Source organism: Protobothrops mucrosquamatus, unplaced genomic scaffold (genome assembly GCF_001527695.2).
Source record: "Protobothrops mucrosquamatus isolate PMUCROS unplaced genomic scaffold, P.Mucros_1.0 scaffold213, whole genome shotgun sequence".
NCBI classification, from domain to species: Eukaryota; Metazoa; Chordata; class Lepidosauria; order Squamata; family Viperidae; genus Protobothrops; species Protobothrops mucrosquamatus.
In genome coordinates, this window is record NW_015386567.1 from 17,903 (window position 1) to 40,794 (window position 22,892).

General features: G+C 36.3%; 1 protein-coding gene across 1 annotated transcript; it reads right to left on the reverse strand.

Annotated features, from left to right (window-relative positions):
- Positions 1–2,516: 2,516 nt before the first annotated feature.
- On the reverse strand, positions 2,517–21,520 carry GRAMD2B (GRAM domain containing 2B). The gene is made up of 13 exons (XM_029283759.1): positions 21,310–21,520; positions 18,461–18,548; positions 16,168–16,234; positions 14,720–14,823; positions 13,063–13,158; positions 12,616–12,687; positions 12,160–12,231; positions 10,261–10,372; positions 9,949–10,071; positions 8,771–8,858; positions 7,928–8,032; positions 4,200–4,293; positions 2,517–2,805 (listed from the first exon to the last, which is right to left on the reverse strand). The coding sequence occupies exons 1-13, from the start codon at positions 21,450–21,452 to the stop codon at positions 2,764–2,766; spliced, it is 1,206 nt and encodes a 401-aa protein (XP_029139592.1). The 5' UTR covers positions 21,453–21,520; the 3' UTR covers positions 2,517–2,763.
- Between the last annotated feature and the right edge of the window lie 1,372 nt (positions 21,521–22,892).

Sequence of the window (22,892 nt, forward strand, 5' to 3'; positions counted from 1 at the left end):
TTAAGCCTCACAATTATGAACAAGTATCTTAATAAATTATGGTATGCCTTTGATAGGTTCTGGAATTATACCTAATAAAAAAATAGCGATTCCACTTTAAATTTCATCCCCAAAATTCTCTGGGTAATTAGGTATATTTTTTCCAGTACTTTTTTTTGGCATGCCCTCCTGATATGTTCCTTTTTTGTGGCATTTCCCACATTTATTATTTATGATTTATGTACTTTGGCAAGTATTGGAGTTGTATACTATCTGTAAAACATTTTACAGCAGTTCTCTTTCAAACCATAGCTTGGCATGCATTTTATAACTTGTTTCATAGTTCTTCCCACTGCTGTATTAAAACTGTTCCCTTTGAATCCCACTATAAAAAACTGACCTTTGATCAAGGTACATTGTAAAAAAAATGAATTCACTGTACATTCAGAAATAGTTTATTTTAAATATATAAATTACATTTCATAGAAATGACACAAGTAACATCTCTGCTATATAAACAGAATGCTGGTTATTTACACATATGGTATATTTTAAATAGCATTAATATGATCTAACTCATTTGAGAAGTGAAGAGTCAAATCAATAGTAAGATATTTCTCTTATACAGGTAGCCCTCAATTTGCAACAGTTCATTTAGTGACCGTTCAAAGTTACAACGGTACTGAAAAAAGTGTCTTATGACCGTTTTCCCACACAACTGCTGCAGGATCCCCACGGTCATGTAAATCAAAATTTGGCAACTGATTCATATTTGTGACAGTTACAGCGCCCTGAGGTCATGTGATCACCTTTGGTCACCTTCTGACAAGCAAAGTCAATGGGAAACACAGATTCGCTTCACAACTGTGTTACTAACTTAACAATTGCAATGATTCATTTAACTGGCAAGAAAAATCATAAAATGGGGCCAAACTCACAATAAATGTCTCACTTAGCAACATAAATTTTGGGCTCAATTGTGGTCGTAAATCAAGGACTATCTGTATAGCAGAAGTTAAGGATATTCTAATGGAAAAAATCATGGCTTTATATTAAAATGCTACGGACTAATATTGCACTTGTTTTGAGATGCTGAACTCATGAATTAGCCATCTTTCCATAAGAATGAATGAAATGAAAATTCTAATACAAATATGACAGATTGCAATACCTAAATACGGTAAGATATACAGTATATTGAAAATAAAAGGAAAAATAAGGAGTTTGATAAAGTAAAAACCCTTGGCTTATAATTAACTTAAAGTGTGTCAAATTTACAAGTTTATCAATTGGTTTGGTTGGAATAATCCAGATTCCTATAATGAAGTCTATATTAGAATCTGATCTTCCATTTTAGTTTTGCAGATGACTATGCTGTTTTATCTAAAAACATTACATCAATTGCATAATTGGAATAGGAATGCACAGATTTCAGGCCATCCATTTATTGGGCTATATTTAAACTCCAGTAGAAAATAGGGCTATAACTTATCCAAATGATTATATCAGTGACCCACTAAAACCAACATAATTCTAAAATAATGAGTAACTAAGATCTAAATATAGGCAGTTTGGCATAGTGGTTAAGGCACTGGGCTAGAAGCCAAGAGACCATGAATTCTAGTCCCACCTTAGGCACAAAGCCAGCTGGATGACCGTGGAACAATCTCTCTCTCTCAGTCTAGGAAGGCTGCAAAGCCAAACCACTTCAGAAAACTGCCAGGAGAGTCCAGGCAGTAGACAGGAGTCAACAATAATTGAAACACACACACATACACATACACATACACACACACACACACACACACACACACACACATTCTGATTAATTTCACATGACTCACCATGTTACTAACTTGGTCTGAGGCAACTTTATGGAATTAGGATTGTCAAACTTTGATTGTAAAAATCCTCTGATGTGCTTTAATTGTACCTGGACATGATAGAAAACTTTACCAATGAAGGCTTTGGTGGGTATAGGTGTACATGCATGTGTGCATTCATGATCCTGTGTAAAACAGGAACATATACTTAATTGCAGATGAGCATGCAGCACAGATTCGACTTGGCAACTCTGTGGAAACATGCCAGATCCAACTAGAAAAAACTTGATCAAATCAAAAGGCTACCTAATTCACAAAATTAAATTTATAGAGTCCAGCTAATGCCATTCTGGATATGTCCAAAACTTTCCTTCCTGTCTGGGTAGGAAAAAAAAAAAGAAGGAAACTAGAATGTTTCAGATACAAGCATATACAAGCTATAAAGTTTTCCAGACATAGTTGCACAGCAAATTGTATATATTCATATTGTCTAAAATATAGTAGTTCAGAATGAAATTATGCAAAGTTTAAGCAATATAATAGCAATAGCTATAGCAGTTAGACTTATATACTGCTTCAAAATGCTTCACAGCCTTCTTAAGTGGTTTACAGAGTCAGCATATTGCCCCCAATAGTCTGGGTCCTCATTTTAACGACCGCGGAAGGATGGAAGGGCGAGTCAACCTTGAGCCATTCAGAATTGAACTGCTGGCAGTCGGCAGAATTAGTCAGGATCACAATAATAATGCCTCAGATGGATCCTCTGTTATTCATCATATACCAGTGTAGACAAGGAAATGGATTGTCTTCTGAGAAAACAGATGCTATTGCACAAGAGCTGTGAATTTGTACTGAACTCAAGTACACATAACTTGATTGGCTAAGCCTGATATTATCTTCAGAGCTGCTTATCTAGAGAAAAAATGAAGTGCGAATGAAGTAATCCAAAGGCAACAGCAGTTCACTTACTGTCTTCAAGTAGCTTCTGTAAATTGCTTTGTATCTTGGAGGAAAAAAAATATACAGAACACATTATATAGATAAAGCTAGCTGCTACATGGACAAGAAATGAACTGTTGACTAGCCATCATATCTAAAATGGAATACTTTCTTTCACTGTGGCTCAAACCACGTAAATTCATTGAGGATTACATTTTTAAAACTATTATATCTAGCTTATTAATTCTACAGCAGTGATTTAGACCAGGGGTAGGCAACCTTGGCTCTTTTATGACTTGTGGACTTCATTACCCAGAATTCGTAAACCAGCTATGCTGACTCAGGAATTCTGGGAGTTGAAGTCCACAAGTCATAAAAGAGCCAAGGTTGCCTACCCCTGATTTAGACCAACAGTCCTTTCCCTTCTCTGGATTGTCTTAATACAATGTATGTCTATGGACAAGGTGCCTTATTGCAACATTTGGAGAACAGTGACTTCATCATTACAAAAAAATGCAATGAATTGTATGGCTTCTTGGGTTGCCCAATAGATGCTCATATAAGTCTATAGCATAGGAAGAGACATCATGCAAGTAGGACTATATATGAGCTGACCTGAAAAACAGATTAACTGAAGAGGCCTAAAATGCTTTAACTGGATGTTTTCAAGTCTGTGAAGAAGAATTACTGTTTCTGGGATCAGAATGTTATTGGTATTCAGCAGTGATGGCACAACCTTTGGGGATGGCATATAAAAAAATTCAAAAAATATTAATTTGACTCTGTTGGAATGTCATTCCCCCCCCCCAACAGAAGAGACTGGATAGTCACTTGTCTGAAATGGTATAGGGTTTCCTGCCTGAGTAGGGGGTTGGACTATATGACCTCCAAGGTCCCTTCCAACTTTATTATCATCATCATCATTATCATCATCAACATCATCATCATTATTATTATTCCATTTTTACGCAGACTCCATAGCCTCTGAAAATTGAATGAGAACAGGGCTGCTAGCAAGAAGAGTTGTTCGGTGTTGGGGAATGCTGGAGTAGAGTGTCACTTTGACACACATGGCGTTAATTTGCCATCACTGGTAATACAGTATGGGGACAGACAAAATTTCAAAGAATTTTATTTTTGTGGGTAGATTTTTTGCCTAATTGAGACAATGGGGGGAGGAGAATCTTCTAGGAAATTTTCTTAAATTTTATGGAATTTATCTTAGAAAGTTTTATTAGCATTCTTCATTATGTGGCTTTTTAGGCAAGCTACCCCTACCAAAATATCTTCTACACAATTATGAAAGATTTCAACCCTCTGACCTCTTTTGTTCCAATCCAGTTAAAAGATATTTAACCAACTATCTTGTCAGCCCAATAAATCCCAGCTCCATCTTTATATGCATGAAGTCTCCCAACTATTTTTGCTTTCTGTAGTTTAGCAATTCTTTCCAATTACCTTTTCCAGTTTGATAAGATTAGCTGTTAGCTCTGCATACAGACCGTCAACATTATATTTTTGGTGATATCCCAAACCACCTTGTATTGGATGTCTGAAATAGAGAATATGGGTTGAGAAAGTGAGACAGTGTATAATTACAGATGGAATAAATTAAAAATCTAATTACATAACAAAACCGGAACAAGCAGAAAAGACAAGTTTATTCCTGTATGCTGATGCACACTGAGTATAGCAACTTCATGATACAAGATACCTATCAGTAATGTATGTTCATGTCATAATATTTGTTCTGATCTTGACATATTCTTGAATGATATAAGGTCACTCAAAAAGGAGAAAAAGGTTAGGGACAATTCATACAACTATCTCAGGAATAGTTCACTAAGAAATGAATTAAACAAGGATGTATCCTTGTTCTGCTTATATTTGCCTTTCATAAATTAAAATACTATTGAAAGACCTGAAAGACCCACTAAGAGCAAAATCATCCCAGAGAAACTCTTATCTATGAAGTTGCTAAAACTCAACACTGACTTAATGGCACATAATTAATCAAGTTCAAATAATATATAGTTGCATTTTTAACTAAAATAGTATTTCTACTGCTGTCTTCACAGGCATAGTGTCAGTGTTATATGCAGAAATTCTTGTTCGATTGAGAGAAGGAGAGGCCATTACAAACCCAAATTCTTTACTGTAGAGACTGACAGTTGCAAATACATTTGGTAAAACAAAGATTATGATTTTTGTCTAAAAAAAAATAGAATATAGCTCATGTGCACAGTTAATAAACAGCATTTGTAGAGCAAGTGTTTTAAACAACCGGGTGTGATTTTTCATTCAACAAATTAGTGTAAAAATAAGCATATTGCTTATGCTATTCGAAATGGCCAAAAGTGGATTTCAGCTAACACATCATTTTTTGAAGCCAAAAGGATCAGTTACACCCTTATTGAATTAATATGTTTGTTAAACTCATAGCTCAGGTGTTAGGTAATGCAGATGTAATTGACTACCTATGAGACTATCTGATCCAAATTTTTGAGAAAACTGTTTTAAGTGCCCAGCTGTATCTTCAGTGTGGCCTTTCATACAGAAGCTGCTTTACTGAAGCAGATATAGGCCATAGATTACTATCTTAGTTTTACATCTAAATTTGATTTTCTATTCACAGGATCTCACTGCCTTAATACTCACTGATACTTTTACATCACCTTGGAAATGTAAAGATGTTCAAAGAACTGGCTATGAGTAACCAAAGACTGTACCACCAAAAAACAGATGATGTTAAAAATTGGACAAAAAATGTGGCTGGCAATCTTGACCCTAGTTCTAAGCCAGCAAATACTTTGAGCAGCAAACTCTAAATATCACAGAATGTTTACATTTACCATCTTAATACTCTTTCTTCATAAGCAGTGGAAGGCAAATTCACAAACATCTTCTATGACAACAGAACCTGGTCTTCTGGCTGAGATGCCACTGAAACTCTAGCACAGGGGTTCTCAACCTTGGCAACTTTAAGACTTGTGGACTTCAACTCCCAGAATTCCTCAGCCAGCAAAGCTGGCTGAGGAATTCTGGGAGTTGAAGTCCACAAGTCTTAAAGTTGCCAAGGTTGAGAACCCCTGCTCTAGCATATGCCCTGTTTTATTGTAACTTTTAGAAAGGTAATTGTAAGAACCCATTATTCCTAGATAATTTTATATTTGTTATTTTTTGGATAAGCAAGACCTAAACATCAAAGTCTATTGCCAAGTTTTTCTACTCCACTTATTACTCGAGGCACAAATTTAAAGAAGAGAGTATTTGGGTGGATATTAAAGTTCCTATTAATAGTGGTTTTTGTAGTAAATTATGGGTCCTATACAGCTGTTCCATTGTATTTTGGTCTGTGACTACAATAAAGTTTTAAGTTTATCTTTTTAGGAATACACCAGGGCTGTTAAGAGTGAAGCTTGAAAATAATTGCTTGAAGGTGTCATTTATAAGAATGTGAATATTCATTTATAAGCACATTGAAGCTGTTGCATGGAAATATCAGCCTGAAAATGGAAATTTAACATACATTTACTTTGGTTATTATGAGCTGTGGTTTTTTTTTCTTTTTGCATAGGATTTGTTAGCATTACACTAAAGCACTGAAACACTGTATAAAACATTACACAGTATATTTACACAGTCGGGGTACAATTAGATTCTTTACACATATAAAATCTAACTCTGATCTTATAACTTCAGTAGCAGACATTTTTGCAGAAATTCAGTAAAGAGTATCTTTACTGTCTTTATGCTAGAAAAGTATTCACCTGCTAAATTTTTACATTACAGTAATCCAATTGCAACATGATTCAGGCATGAGTGACTGTCTGAAGGGGCTCCCAATCTAGAAAAGGGAACAACTGACACATTAGATGCACATGTGCAAATGCCTTATGGGCCACAGCTACCATCTGCTGTTTTTACAAAAGGACACCCCGATTCCTCAAAGTTTTAAATGTGAAAGCGAGAGTCAATGATGGTATGACTATTAAAACCATTATTGGATGGATTGAAATAGTTAATGTAAAGGCGAAAGAAGTCATATGCAGTGCTGTGCTATATTAGACCAGGCAAGATATAATCTGCCACGCTAGGACAATCATTTACAGAGGGCCTATTAAGGGTCTCCTCATTCTGCAAGGTCTGTGTGATGAGGGCTGGGGCTTTTCAGTGGTGGTGGACCTTACTCCCTGAAATATGTTACCCTAGAAATGAGGGTGGTCCCATCCTTTTTCACATTCAAGACGCAGATTAGTATTATTCCAATAGGCATGGATCCTCTAGTTCAGACATGTCAAACACGCGACGTCATGTATTGCAAATGGTCATAAATGTAGGATGATTGTGAGTGCTCAAAATGTGATCGTGTGAGCCTGTGTTGGTGGAACTCTGAATCTGGTGTGCGTGTGTGTGTGTGGATCTGTTATAACTTAGAAAGATCATAAGTCTCAGACTGCTTGTATATGGAAAAAGGCTTATTTCAAAAAATGATAAACAAAAAGCCAGTTTCCTATAAAAGTAATGTAAAAATACAGTGTAAGGTGCAAAAACAGACTGAGCAGCCTATTTTAATAGCTTTCCAATTAACAACAAAATAATAAATGTGTTGAAATAGCAAAAGCAGGACACTAGCTAGGTGGGATATGGGCCCTGTGAGATACAGCTCACTGTATCTTGAATTTGTTGAGTTACATTTTTTATGCTTGGCTGCTGTGTGTTTTTATACTATGTATTTTTAAAATCTAATTTACCATAAGCTGCCTAGAGTCATGTATGTGAGATGAGTGGCTATGTAAGTCAAATAAATATAAATAAATAACTGTTAAAAAAAAAGCAAGCCTGCTTAAAGAAGAATAAATATGTGCACCAGAAAAAGGTCAGAATAACAGCAAGAATGTCAATATGGTTGATCAGTGAGATATTACATGCTTGGACTTTCAGATTTTTGATAAAATCCTCTCCCCAAGGATTTCTTGGAAAACTTATTATACAAATGACTTATCTCTAGAATCAATGCAGTATATTTCTCAAGTTCTCATGCCCTGCTTGTATTTGGCCACTGTGAGATTCTCAGATTCTCAGCTAGTCCACATCATCTTTCTTGTTTTTAAGTTTGTTTGAAAAAAAAAAAGAAATATAAAAGAATACAAAGGACGCTGCATTTCAACAAAGAGTAACCTTACTCATTCATATGTGGATCCACAGTAGAAGCCATGAATACAAGTTGCTCTTCCAAATGATGAACTTTATATCGCAAATAGAATGTGGAACATATGAGGATAAAAACACTGCAAGAGAGATGTAGAAGAAAAAAGAACATAAACAGATGACTGCCCGTATAAGATAAACTCATTTGTAATATAGAAAACCTATTACAATATCAAAGCTCCCGTTACACTAAATTAGGTAATGTTAACCGTGCTTTGTCAAATCCTGTGCCGATTTAGCTCAGCTCATCTGTGTAATCAGACATTCAGAAGGAGTTTGGAGATATTCCTTCTTAAGAGAGCCTCAATAGGGAAAGAAAAAGCCCTCGTGGGATCAACAAGAAAAGCAAATGTTAGTGAGCTGAGCTCTGTTCCAGCAGTAAATAGCCTGACCCATATTCTTGTCCGATTCAACAGGGTTTCTTCAGAAATTTGCCCTGCTTTACAAGTCCCCTATCTGCTACTTGATTTGCAATGTTGCTGCCTGGTCTGCTTTGCCCATAAACCTTGAAAATATCCATCAATCTTCTTTTCAGTTACTTTCAGGAGTCTGACAAAATGCTTTTGGAAACTACATAAGCTTGTTATCCATATAACACAACTCAGAGTAATTTAGAGAGATTGCATTTTCTCCCTCCATTTTCCCCAGTGGAAACATTTACAGTGGAACATATTCAGATCTTTATTTGTGTGCGGCAAGTAAGAAAAAGAAATTCAGAAACCATTTATTTAGCCGCTGCATATCCAACTTTCAGAAAATATATCCCAGGAAAGATGCTCTCAGCTTTGTAATTTGAGGAAATGATTCAACATACTTACAGAATTGCATAAACAATGAGTACGTGAGTCACCGACACAAATAATTGAAAATTCATTCTGTCAAAAGATCCGAGGATTCCTGAAGAAACTATGAGATAAAAAGATAATTCAACCTAGCCTTTGAAAAGCCTACAGCTAAACACATACAATAGTGGGAGACTAGAAATGCAAAATAACAAGGAGATTCAAATTGACTGTTCTTTTTCTTCCCACCTATGAACTATATTAAATAAGTCTGTTAATGTACATTGTAATTTAATGTTAATTAATGAAGATTAACTAGCTTTGTGTATTGTACAGCATGAAATGGTAAAACTGGACACTTTTAAAGCTCAGAAAGCCTTGATTAAAATTTATAGCTTAAATATATGATTAATATATCAGCCAGATTAGGTTCTCTCACCATATGGGAGATGCATTCTAAAATGTAAACTGATCTGAATGGAAATATGTTCAGAATAATGAGGCAAAGAAAGGAATTCCAAAAATACTCAAGGCTACAATCTGTGATTAAGAAATTGATCTGCAGGCATATGCAGACTCCCTGCTATAAACTAAAGGAAATTGGAAGACTACATAGGAAGTCACAGTCCTTTTGTTATTCCCACAGCTATAAATTAGGCATCCTTTCCCCATTGCCTTATTCTTGTCTTTCCCCTACATGTTCCATTTAGATACACATACCTTATCATTTCTTTTCAATCTAGAGAACTGTATTTCAAAAGCCGAATTAAATAACAACCTGACATATCAAAATACTTAACCCCCCCTCACTAATAATAAATAAACATTAGATTGGAAAATAAGATCAGCATGCTAAGATCAGATGGAAGCAAGCTAGAACAGATGAAAAAGAAAGAAAATGAAAAACAAGATTGCCAAAGTATACCCAATCAAGAAACATCACCTAGAAACAAGGAAGATCAAGGGAAGCACTGGAAATAATAAAGCAACAAAAAACAACAACAAAACAGCTATGGCCAAGAAGATCAGCAGATACGAAATCTGAATTGCACCCTATAGGCAGAATCTCCAGTTTCAGTCAAATCAGAAATATTTCTACCAATCCATCAATGGAGAGACTGCAGTGAACCAATCAATATTTGACAAATAAGAAACTGTACAATTCTGGGCACAGTTATGGGACAAACCAAAGAAATACAACAAGATTTACTTACTGTTTCCTGAAAGATTCCTGATTTGATCATCACGTCTACATTTAGACTGTACATTTTTATGGACATCTTTCATTTCTGTCTTGGAACTTTTGAAATGAGACTGGTTATCAGACTCATGGTGATCTGTTGGAGAAGAAGAAACATACTAAAAGCAAGTGTAGGCCACTTGAACAGTTTTGAGACCAATAAAAGCCAGTGAAGTACTTTGCTACATCTAAACCATGTTTGCCCTCTCCGTCTTTGCTGAAGTGTTTCAAATGTCTAGACTAAAAGGTTGTAGGATAGTTGAGAAACAATTTTTTAAATGCAAACCTTGTAAGTGTTCCAATTCTGGGGTTTGAGAACCAGTGCTGCTGGATTCTTCCATCTCCTGTCTACGTCTCTGTATGATGCCATCCAATTCAGAGAAATCGTGATTGAAATCCTGGAAAGTATCAGAGTATATCAGAATGTATCAGAAATGCCAATTAAATATTAAATATCAATTTGTTATTTTCCTTTGTACCCTCAAAGTTAAAAACAATGACAATAAGAATGTTCTCAGTACAAACCTATATACAGACATGTTCTATAAAACACAGTGAGGCTTGCTGCTAGTTACATATATACAATAGGGATACAACAACTTGAGGCTTCAGGACCAACTTATGTTTAATGTTATAAATAAAAATGTACATTCTTTTAATTAAAATACATTAAATGTAATACATTTAATTATTTGAATTTTAATTATATTTGCTTAATTTCCCCCCCTCCCCCCAATCCTATCCACTCTTGTGTGTCCTCCAGCATATCATTCAAAACTGAAGGCGGCTTTCAGCCTGAAATATTGTGCAGTCTTGTTTCTACAATTGCAGCCAAAGTGTATCTTAGCCTAATGGGTAGAACATTAAGATGGTGGATTGGAGACTAAGTTTCCAGGTGCATAAAATTCAGTAATTGATTTTCATCAAGCCATGCTATTTCAAATAATTTAGTTTGCAGATAATATAATTTCTTTTGCATCTTTGCAAAATGATAGGGAAGAATATTAGAGCTTGAAGAATTGTGCAGATGTTACTTAATCTTATTGTTTCTGTGATAGAATGTAATAGCTGGATTCTCAGGTGGCAATGGGTGCATTCCAGAGGAATAAGAGACAACTCAGTCTAGAGCAGGGGTAGTCAACCTTGGCTCTTTTATGACTCGTGGACTTCAACTCCCAGAATTCCTGAGCCAGCACAGCTGGCTCAGGAATTCTGGGAGTTGAAGTCCACGAGTCATAAAAGAGCCAAGGTTGACTACCCCTGCTCTAGAGATTGTGTTGAGAGAAAGTAGGGTAAAAATAGCCTTTCCCTAATAGTTCTCTGAATGTATGGTAGATGTTGATAGTTGAGTGTTTGACAAGTTTCTGTCTATGATACGCAAACAATGAAGAACTCAGCTTGGAAGAATCATCATGTATCAGTTTTGACTTGGGGGCCTAACTATATATTTATGTGTGTGAATATGTATATGCATACAGATGATATAGGGTAAATTTCATGCCTCTAGGAAAGTAGACTTTAGTTCTAGTACATGTTAGGAGGAGAATTACATCATGTATATCAGTTATGCCCATTTCTGAGGTATTGTATATGGTAATAGAGTCACTTTGATATATGACATAGAAATCTAACACATAAAAATTAAAAATAATTCATGCTTTTGTCATCTCATGGCTGAATATTGTAACATGCTCTTCATGGCTCAGCACTTGACTATCTTTGAAACCACCACCTTCTCAGGTTGAATTTGCCCATGCAATAAAAGCTGGGAGAGAAATTTTATTAAGGGTCCTTCCATCAAGGGAATGCCATTTATAGGGATCCAGTAACTGGGAGGTCTCATTTATGGTCTGTTTCGTGGGACAGCTTGCCTCTGGTTGTCCATACCACTTCCTCTCTGTTGTACTTCCAAAGAGTTTTGAAGATATGGATATTCAGAAAATGTTTAGGGACAATGAAAATTAATCTACCTATCCTGAATAAGATACCCAGTAGATGTCTGCTGACATTTGATGATAGTAATTAAATTTCTATGGCAGGACATAAGCCACTCAGAGCCTTCAGAAACTATAGAAATTCTAGTACATAAATAAAATTAATAAAATATTTTTTTTTACTTTATAAAAAAGCTAATTCTAATGTAGTTGTGCATTATAAATGCTTTTCTGTTCAAAAATAAACTTACCAGGGGTAATGTTGTAGGCCGATCAGCTCTGAAACTATTTTCTAGGGAAGAAGGATTAGGACTGTTGCCATCCTGAAATGTGAAATTTTAAAAATTACACAGTTGGACTAGGATTAACTAAGTAATACTAAGAATAATCACAGATATACAGATAGAATTTGCTTAGCCACTGTTCAGGATTATGACATGGTGCTGAAAAAGTAACCATCTTTGCTATTAGTATCTTATGACTATCTAACTTTGTTGTTTGCCTATATACTGAGAGTTTATGCACTAGGGACAAATTCCTTGTGTGTCTAATCCCACTTGTCCAATAAAGAACTATTCTATTCTATTCTATTCTATTCTATTCTATTCTATTCTATTCTATTCTATTCCATTCCATTCCATTCCATTCCATTGACTTTTCCTTGCACTTATAGTATGACTTATGGATCTGAAGAAAGTTTTACTTACCTCTAGATGACTGCAAATAGATTTTAACAATTTGTAAACAGTGTCTCTGGACAGAAAAGAGACGAACACGTGCTGTAAAGAAAACCACCAACAAATATTATTTAAAACCAGCAAAGAGCTTGCCTTTATTATTCTTACTAAAGTATATCCCATTAATTATTACTTTAAGGATCTGAGGAATCTCCATATCACATGCAATCCCATATACTCAGTTGACTTTTAATAATCTGCCTTTCATAATTAAAGTTTATGAGAGGCTCTTTGGACTGTTACTTTATGCCAAGACTTTCACCAAGTTAGCACATTTTGCCTGAGCAAGATCTGCTCTTGCTCAGGCAAAATGTGCTAACTTGGTGAAATTTTTATTCCCAAATTATACTCCCAGAACAGGAGTACAGAAATACAAACAACCACCATAACAAAATAATGTAGTAAATGTGAACTTACCCTATCTGAGACTGTAGTTATAATGAGAGCATTTGGCACTAAAAGGGCAGTTTTAGTCTTCTTTATTAGTGTTACAGATAACACAGGTATACTAATCTAAAATGAAAGCATAATGATTATTAGAAGATGAAGATGTCAATTTAACCAACAATATTGATGGTTATGCAGCAGAGCCCATGCAAAGAAGTGAATACTGGTGTTTATAATGTAATTTCTGCTGTGCCTAGATACTTTCAGATAAAGCCAGACAGCTATCTTTTTAGATTTAAACTAATCTGAGTGCCAATTTGATGCCTATATTATGTTAAGACAAAAATAATAAAACATGTAAAATAGATGGATGTTATTTTCAGGGGGCTTAAAATTATTGTGTTTCCATCTGTGATGAATGCAAGAGCCCTGCAAACTACTTTGGTTATGCATTGCCTGTTTTGTATTTATCATTTAAGAATACACAAAACATGTTTTTAACACATGCGGTTCCTCTACATTGTGTTCTGACCTCTATTTCACCCAAAAATACAGTTACAACAATGCTAATCATTAGGAAATGGAGGCAGATTGATTAAAAATGTCATAAAAAGGAACGAATGGGAAAATTCTATATAATTAAGCAGTTTTCTAATGCTGCAAAATATTCAGCTAAATCTCATTTTGGTTATATCCAGCTGGGAAGCACTCCATGTATTTGTTTTCTTCCTGACAATGTTATAACCAAATAAATAGTTCAAAAACTTGCCATGAAGGAAAGGATTTTTAACAATGCAATTAAGCTGAGCATTTCTCTGAGAATAAAATCACAGAGGAGAAACTGTGATTTGCTTACAACTAAAGATACAAATTGCATCTTCACATAATGCTAAGGCAGAATTTAACTCTAAACACACATTATAGTTGGGAGATAACAATAATAACAACAACATCAATAACAACAACAACAACAACAACAATAATAATAAAGTTGGAAGGGACCTTAGAGGTCATCAAGTCCAACCCCCTGCTCAGGTAGGAAACCCTACACCATTTCAGACAAATGGCTGTCCAGTCTCTTCTTAAAACCTTCCAGTGCTCACCCACCACTTCCGCAGGCCCGGTTCCCAATGGGCTGTGGCTTGGCACTGGGCCACAGTCCTGGGTTGGGGACCCCTGCAATGTAGCATTAACATTTGCAACTATCAACTGTGTACATATGAGATTAAAAATTAGGCATGTATAATAGACTTTAACACACCATGAAATATATTTATTTATGAATGAAGGCAAATATACATGTCCCAGGATAATGATGCGAGATCGATTTTGGTCGGTCACCAGGACCAGAGATTTAATCTTCCTAGTTTTCAGACTCATGCTAGAGCCCATCTTCCACTACTGGAATACATGCTTTGGGCTGTTCTGTGAGTCGTGTTTATGTGGTGCCTTCCTATTGGCTGATTGGTGTGTTGATGGCTGGCGATTGGCTATCATTTACTTCTGCTGCCAAGCCTTCGGCTCCTAAGTATTTGATAAGCTGATGTTAATTCAAAATTCCTGTTAACTGACAAGAGGCCTGTTTCCCAGATTTCAATTATTTTCCTGGCTATCCTTGCCTGCATGGCCAATATACTATATTCATTTTTATTTATTTAAATATGTTATATTTATTATATTTATTTACCTTGGTACCTTTGCCAAAGACTTTGGAATTGAAGCAAATCCAGTTCTCCGATACATATAGCTTCCCTTGGTATACAATTTCTTTTTGTAAGGCACAGGTAAAATCTACAAAGATCACATAAGTAATGTTATATAACTGGGAATATGTACAGCCTGGCCAGGCAATGTATCTAACACACACTATATGTCTAAAATAATTTTCTTAAAACAAATATTGCAAATTCAAAGGTATTTCTGAGAGGGAAAAACCCTTTCCCAAAGTCTGGAAGAATATTCTAGTTGTCTCAGAATCTACATTTTGATATATAAATATTGAGTAGAAAGAGCTATTCAATAGTAAATACCAGTAGTCTCATTTAGCGACTACAATTGGGACCAGCAATTTGGACGTTAAGTGAAGCAGTCACTGTGAAACCAAGACTCTGTTTATGCTTTTATTATAATTTTCTTTTGCTTTACAGACCTGTAAAAGTTATACATGTGAGGATTTGTCACAAAACTCCTCTTTTCATCACTGTTGTAATTGAATAGTTGCTAAATGAGTCAGTCACTAAATGAGGTGTACCTGAGACCTCATGTACTGGGATTTTATATGAGAAAGCAAACTCACAATTAGAATGTGCTATGAACCAGAACTGTATTGTGTGTATATGTGTGCCAAAAAAGGAAGCCACTATACTGGGCATAAGCAAATCTCTTGATAACCCTAATATCACAAGTTGTGGAAAAAATAGCCCAAGTATCCCTTGTTTAGGGACAATAATTGGTTCTGGTAAAATGGTTGCTAAGAGAATCACTGACAGAAGGAGAGAGAGAGAGAGAGAGAGAGAGAGAGAGAGAGAGAGAGAGAGAGAGAGAGAGAGAGAGAGAGAGAGAGAGAGAGAGAGAGAGAGAGAGAGAGAGGGAGGGAGGGAGGGACGGAGAGAGAGGGAGGGAGAGGGAGAGGGAGAGGGAGAGAGGGAGGGAGGGAGGGAGAGACAGAGAGAGAGGCTGCAAATATCACTGAGTGCTGCCTTCTTATTTAAATAAAGTTCTCTTATACTGTGTCCTGTGGATGAACCATTTTTTCCTTCCCTTTTTGCCGTCTGGCAGAGGTTGTTTAAACAAGCTATCCTTTATTGAGTTGCTTTTATCCGCAGAAGAGCATGATCCTAAAAAACACTAAGATAAGTTAATAAACTCAGATCTATGAACTTAATTAGTGAATTAGAAACCTCCTGCAGACTGGCAGCTTCTGCCTGAAACTGACCAGACCTTAAACAGTTTTACACTGAAAGCTTTTTGCTGTCCTAAAAGCTGCATTGATTGGAAAATGAATTTTTATTACTGTTTATTACTGTTATATTTGTGAATGGGTGGCTATCCAAAGCAATTACCAAACAAGGATTACCTGTAGAAAACATGACTTACAAAAGTAAAACATAACGTAAAAAATGGCATTCTGCTTACTTTGTCTCAAAGGTTCATCAATTGGGACATCCAGAAACAGCTTGTGAAAATGAGCATTTGCCTTAAACTAAAGCAAAACAAAGAAACAAACAAACCAGAGTTTGGTTACTGCTATGTTATTTCAACTGTCCTCACCCTTGTTGCCTAGTTTATTATTAAATCCTGGGAATACTTTTTCATCAGCAGATGGAAAGGACTGGAACTGTACCATACCGAGTGCACAAACTTCTTAAAAACAGAATGAAAAAATCATTCTTCAGATAAAAAAGGGCAGGGCTTAGATGTTTATTTGCAGTTGCCACCTTGACTTTTTTGACTTCCTCCCTTCACCAATCAGGATCAGAATCTGATAGTCTGGAAATATAAGTTTGTTCCAGTCAATGGGAACTGGGCCGGAAAGATAGGTTATATATTCAAAAGAAATTCATCTCTGTGTGTATTAGGTAGAATTATTTTGATCACAATTATTTTCTGGGGTTGGCACAGTGTTTGTGCATAAAACTTACACACCCAACAAACTATGCCTAAGGGCATAAGGCATCTTAGTCTTTCTTCTCTGCTAAGAGCACAGTAAGACATACTGTCATAGTTCCCCAAGTGGTTCATTATTCCAAGAGGATCAGAATCAATAAAGTTATTAAGTACTTTAATTATTTGAAGATTCTGGGCTTAGTTATATGTGGATACAGTCAGCATCAGATGAATTTATTTTGCTTTTGGTTAGCATATTGGTAAACCAGTCATTGTGTTTTATTAGCCATGATTAACTGCTTGCCATATTGAGTCAACCTGGTCAACTGAGGCTTATTCAGTGAAGATCAATCCAGGTATATCAAAATTAGGCAGAATTTTGTTTTGAGAAATTGTGAACAGAGCCTTTATCGTATGCATACTGACATGTTAGGAGTAGTGTAGGCTTGTTTGATATATGTTTGTAGAAATGCATTCAAGAACTATAGGTTGCTCCAAACCTCAGGCCCCATAGTTTCATACCATAAGCAACTCTTTACACAGCAGGTACTACTTGGGGAAAGGTAAATGCTGAATGCATCTGTGCCCAATGGTCTCCCTTCCTTGAATTCCTATCAAAACAGTCTGACTGTTGCAAGCCATAGTTTGCTTAACAAACTACCCTTGCTTAGGATCACATATTTCAACAAACAAAAAAATATGACGTTGTATGAACTGTAATGGCTGGTTGGCTTCATACAACACGCTAATTCAAAAACATATTTTAGTTTAACAATGGGACAGCAGCAGATCTTGACCTGTTCTTGGTTGTAAGCACATACAACCTGCCTATAGTTGTCTCTTAAACAAATCAACAGTGTTGGCTAAGCCTATCCATACTGCATTACAGATCCCTGTCTGTATTGTGCTCAATATCTATGTCACACGTAATCTAGACAAACTTTAATTATGCAAAGCCATGTAGCACTAATGGCTACCGAAGCACAAACATTGATACTAACGCAGCTGTTAATGAAAAATAGAGCCCCGTTTTATCCTAACTTTAATAAAGAGTAAGAGTACAAAACAGCCTGCATCTTTCATCACCCTTCTTCCAACAGCACCAACACATAGAGCCAAATATCTTGGGATATACTGTATAATTGCCATTATCAGGTGGCATGGAAAATCTGAACCAGATCCTCGTTGGTCTCTATTAAAACAGTGCAAATCCTTGAAATAGCTCTTGTGGAATGCACAGGAGGAGGCCGAAGAGACCAGTTGTTCCTCTCCTCCCTTACATAGCACAATCTTTTCCCATATCCAGTCTGCCTGCTCAATGACACCCCATCAAAAGCCAAGTGAGCAGCAGCAGCTGCTGCTGTCTTTCTTTCACCATGGGGACAGCTGTCTTGATTTATCATCACACTGTGTACTATTGCCTGGAATCAAGACAAGGTGGAGAATGTGGGACACAAGGGAGAATGAGAGAAGAGGAGGAAGGATGGGCAGATTTGCATTTAAAAACTGGTCCACGTGAACCAGACCAAGCAGGTTATACTTAGCACCCTTGTATCACACTATTGATTAAATTGTTAAACAAAACATACTTTAGCTTAATATGTGAACTAATTCAGAGGATTATGCATCTAATGCCTCTAAGGATCAGCTCTTAAATATTTCAAATATGGTCCCTTATTTAGTAAATCAGAGTTATGGGAAAAAGTGGTATTTCAACACCAACGTACTATTCCAGCCTGATGTTGTACAGTACTTTTGTTGTTCTGTCATAGCCAGGGTCTTCAACATTTCACATATCAAACAGATTAGTATTTCTCAGTACCTGGTTTGAGGTATGCTTCTTCCTTTCAGCTTTTGAGTCGTTCTTGCCATCTAACGTCAAGAAACTATTATCCACAATTGTCTTTGACCTAAAGGAAATCCCATTACATTATTCTCATTTCATAAAAAATGGATTCTTTCACATTAAAAGTTTCAGCCAAGTTGAATGAATTTCCGAGTAAAGCATACCCTTAAAGATACTTATGAAACAACGTGGATTTCTTGCTTCTGATTGTGAAGAGACAAGCTTTCATGGCTTTGCTACTTCAATGCTCTACAGCAGGGGTGTCAAACTGGTGGCCCGTGGGCCAGATGCGTCATGTGCAGGCCACGCCCACCCCAGCTCTACACAGGCAAAAATGTTGCGATACGTCATGATATGTCACATGGCACAATTGAGTTTGACACCCGTGCTCTACAGCCTTCTCTGGTTGTATAGGATCAGAGACTTCACCACCACTGAAAAAATTGTCATAAAATTGGACCACTCAATTTACAACCATAATGGCTTACGATGGAAATTCTGGTCCCAAATGAGGTTGTAAATCGAGGACTATCTGGACCTTAAACTGGATGCTTATTATCACAGATCTGACTATTCAGTCATGTATCTCGCACATTGTAAAAGGTCCATATGATAGTATAATGATGCCTATATCAGCATAGAGCCATGGTGGTTCAGTGATTAGAATGCAGTATTGCAAGCTAATTCACCGCTCAGTACAGGAATCCTGACCGGCTCAAGGTTGACTCAGCCTTCCATCCTTCTGAGGTCAGTAAAATGAGGACCCAGATTGTTGGGGACAATATGTTGACTCTGTAAACCGCTTAGAGAGCGGTTTATATTATGTATACATAACAGTGGTGGGGTTCAGCCAGTTCGCACCAGTTTGGCAGAACCTGTAGCTAATTTTTTGTGGCCCAGGCCCAGAATGGACTTCTGGAAGTAGCATCCACACAGAGAATCAGTTGTTCACATATTTGAATCCCACCACTGATACATAGTGTACTTCATATACTATGAAGTGGTATATAAGCCTAAGTGCTATTGCTATTTCCTATCTGGACTTCAGTTCCTTGAGTTCCCGCTCCAACTTGGCCATTACTGAAAATTCTGGGAGCTAAATGTCACATTTTTGGAGGTTAAGAAAATGTGAGTATTCAAGTTTGCCTCAACAAAGTAATGTGCATTATAGACCAACACAATTTAACTTGTTAATGTGCAGTAATGACACATTTTCCTTTTCTTTTGAAGTGTTCTGCATCATCTTACAGCCTTCAGGGTACTGTTCAGTCACAAAGATTTTCTGTCTACCGGAAGAGTCACAAAAGGTTGTCAAAGAGACTTTGGAGCAGCAGAAGTGAAGCAACTCCATCTCTTTGCTTTCACAAGTGAGGAGAGCCCACTACTTTGAAGGGGTGTGCTTTGTATGAATCTTCAACACAGCAAAGCACCTCTTTGAAGTTTTGCACAAGCCTAATACTGTGCAGTATCTTAAGGAGACTGAACATTTTGACACAGCCAAGAATGTGACTAAAGAGTCCACTCTTCTCACAGGCAACATTCTTCTCATTTCATTTGACTAAATCCTTTCCTAACCTCTAATTAGTGGAGAATAGTCCCATCTTTTCAAGTTTTTACAATGGCAAAAACTTCAATTCTGCCCCAAAGCACAGCTGGGTACTTATGTCAAACAGAGAAGAAAAAAATTACACATCAGTCTCCAAGGGATAATTATAGGGATATACCAAAAGATAGGAAAAAGGAAGGAAATATAAACTGCATTGTAATATATGGGCAAACAAAATACAAGACAAATACTTAGTGGAATGCATAATGTCTTCATATATGCAATAAGAAAAATGCAGTATGGGCAAATGTTTGTTATTGGATTGGACCAGCATGGAATCTTGAATCAGTTTATGATAGAACAAAGTGAAGAAATTGCACTTATCTACTGAGATCTAAATTATGAATACAAGAGCGGCTACAGATTCCCCTCTTGGCTCTCACCAAGCTCCATGTCTCATCTGACTTAAATTTTACAGTTGCTTTAAGGTTGAAAAATGTTGCATCATCTTTATTTCCAAAAATGCTCTTGAAGTTGATTGTAGATCCAGAGGCATTCTTAGAAAATAAAAAAGGATAAGGGGCTATTACAGTAGAGCTCCATGCAGCCATTTTGTGAGCGAGCCCATGTCAAGCTCTCAAAATGTGCTACTTAGCCTCTGAGACTTGGGAATTGCTCTCTTCATGTAGTTTTTCTGCAGAATTATTATTTGGGAAACCAGCAAAATCCCAACATTTCTTTCAAGTTTCAAATGGCATCATTTCATTTTCCAACAGTAATGTTAGTTTTGCTGCTCTAAGAAAGAGAAGAGGAATCCATGCACTTCCATACAGGACTATTCACCATTCCAAATATATGTCATTCAAAGAATTAAAACCATATGTTATAGAAACAAGAAGAGCAAGAACCTGTGAACAATTAGGAGAAATGTGTAATTGCACCCAGATTATTTTACAGTACTTCCAGCCCTTCTGCACTTTCAAAGGCAGTGCGTGGCATCTGCAAATTAGTCAGGCACACACAGAGATGTGGTGGTTGGACTTGGACAGATGTTCTTGCTCCCTCCCTATTGGGCTGGGAAGCCAGCCACTGGGAGAGACTGATACAAAAGAGAAAACCAAGTCTTACAGAAGAGGGAGAAACTGGTTCAAAGTTTATCCAATATAAACTTATGTGGATGAATTCAAATGTCTCCAACATTCACAAAATATATTGTCATTTTTCTTTAATAGAGATTTAACCATTAACTAGTTGATTCCAGATGAATCTAGTTCATTACCGTGCAATTGCAACTTTTTTCTGGTCTTCAAAATAGTCGGCCTCATTAAATGATATTTGTGGCACCCCAAAGCCTGGCTTTCCAGATTTCTTCTTTTCTTCTGTTCCATTTTCATTTTCTGAACTGTAAGAAAATAATATCATTTGTCAGGGCTAAAAAATATAAAGCAATAGTCTCAAAACTTAAATTACAGTTTCCAGTTCCAATCACATACTGTACCTATATAGCTTATATTTGAATGATGGCATTTGAAGAACTAAAGATTTTTTTAGATACTTAAATTGATTATGTTATGAGTGGAGAACCAGAAGATCTGACTTTCCTTACATGTAACTAAAACATCCAAAATGGAGCTAGTTTCGTTTTTTCCTGGGGAATGCACAAGCTCTTGAGATAGGATCAAATTAACCATACTACCATGAAGTGAGGTAGAAGCTAAGAGCAAATGCAGAGAATATTACTATAAAGCAACATGGCGTCAGTTGTACTTCCATGCTGACTGCATTACTTATTATATGAAGCCAATTTTTTCTAGTCTCATTGGTGCCATTAATATTTTCTTTTATTACTCAAAGAGAGGGGGAATCCAATTGGATTCCTAACTGTGTAGTTCTCATGGTTAAGTCATAGCTTTAACATCCTGGATTATTAATGAAATGAACCTTCCCATGCATGCTAAAGGTCCTAACCCTTTGACGTTTTGGAGTCATTATCTGAGTTATATTAATAACATATCTAAGAAAATAAAAGGTAATCTCAGTAAATACACTGCTCATTCAATTAGCTTGTATTGTGAGACTGGCTCCCAATTTTAGAAAGCACATGGTGATGGTAGGTTTTCTAAGATGCGTACAAGGGTTGGTGATCTCCCAACTGCAAAAATCATGATACAAAGAAATCCATTTCCAGGTGGAAAGGAGGAAGGTGGAGAGGTTGTGGGAATAGAGGGAGGAAGGACAGGAAAGTGAATGAGGGTGGAGGCAAGGCGGGGACTGCCGAGCGTCTCTGAAAATGTATTGATATGGATTATTTTTTTATTGCTTGTATATGTAAATGCATCATATTGATATTTGTTGTTTAATTACAAAAATTAATAAAACTTTATTTAAAAAAAAGAAAAAAAAAGAAAAAAAGAAATCCATTTCTGCCAGGTGGTGCATAGGAGGACAAATGTGTGCACAATGAAGTAGAGATGAAAAGGTTTTTTTTCCCCCCAGCAAATGCTGAAGTGTGGTAAAATGAATTTCTTTCACTACTAAATTAAAACTACCTCAAATGTAGTCAAACTTTTTCATCTGGGTACTTTCTATAGTGTGGACATGTATAACAGGGCAAGGAGAAACAACAACAACAACAACAACAACAACAACAAAACAACAGAATAGAGATCAGGGATGATAAGGAATCAAGATTGTCAGTACAGTACAGGTAGTCCTCAAATTATGACAATTGAGCCCAAAATTTATGTTGTTAAGTGAGACATTTGTTAAGTGAATTTTGCCCCATTTTATGACCTTGCTTGCCACAGTTGCTAAATAAATCACTGTAGTTGATAAGTTAGTAAGTTGGTTGTTAAGTGAATC

Excerpts from the sequence above, each read along its gene's own strand:
- GRAMD2B (XM_029283759.1), bottom strand. The coding sequence starts at position 21,452 with ATGATATTATTTTCTTACAGTTCAGAAAATGAAAATGGAACAGAAGAA. Across the intron at positions 10,373-12,159 it reads GGCCTACAACATTACCCCTG|GATTTCAATCACGATTTCTC; the intron begins GTAAGTTTATTT and ends GATACTTTCCAG. Across the intron at positions 8,033-8,770 it reads CTCATTGTTTATGCAATTCT|TGTTTTTATCCTCATATGTT; the intron begins GTAAGTATGTTG and ends TCTCTCTTGCAG.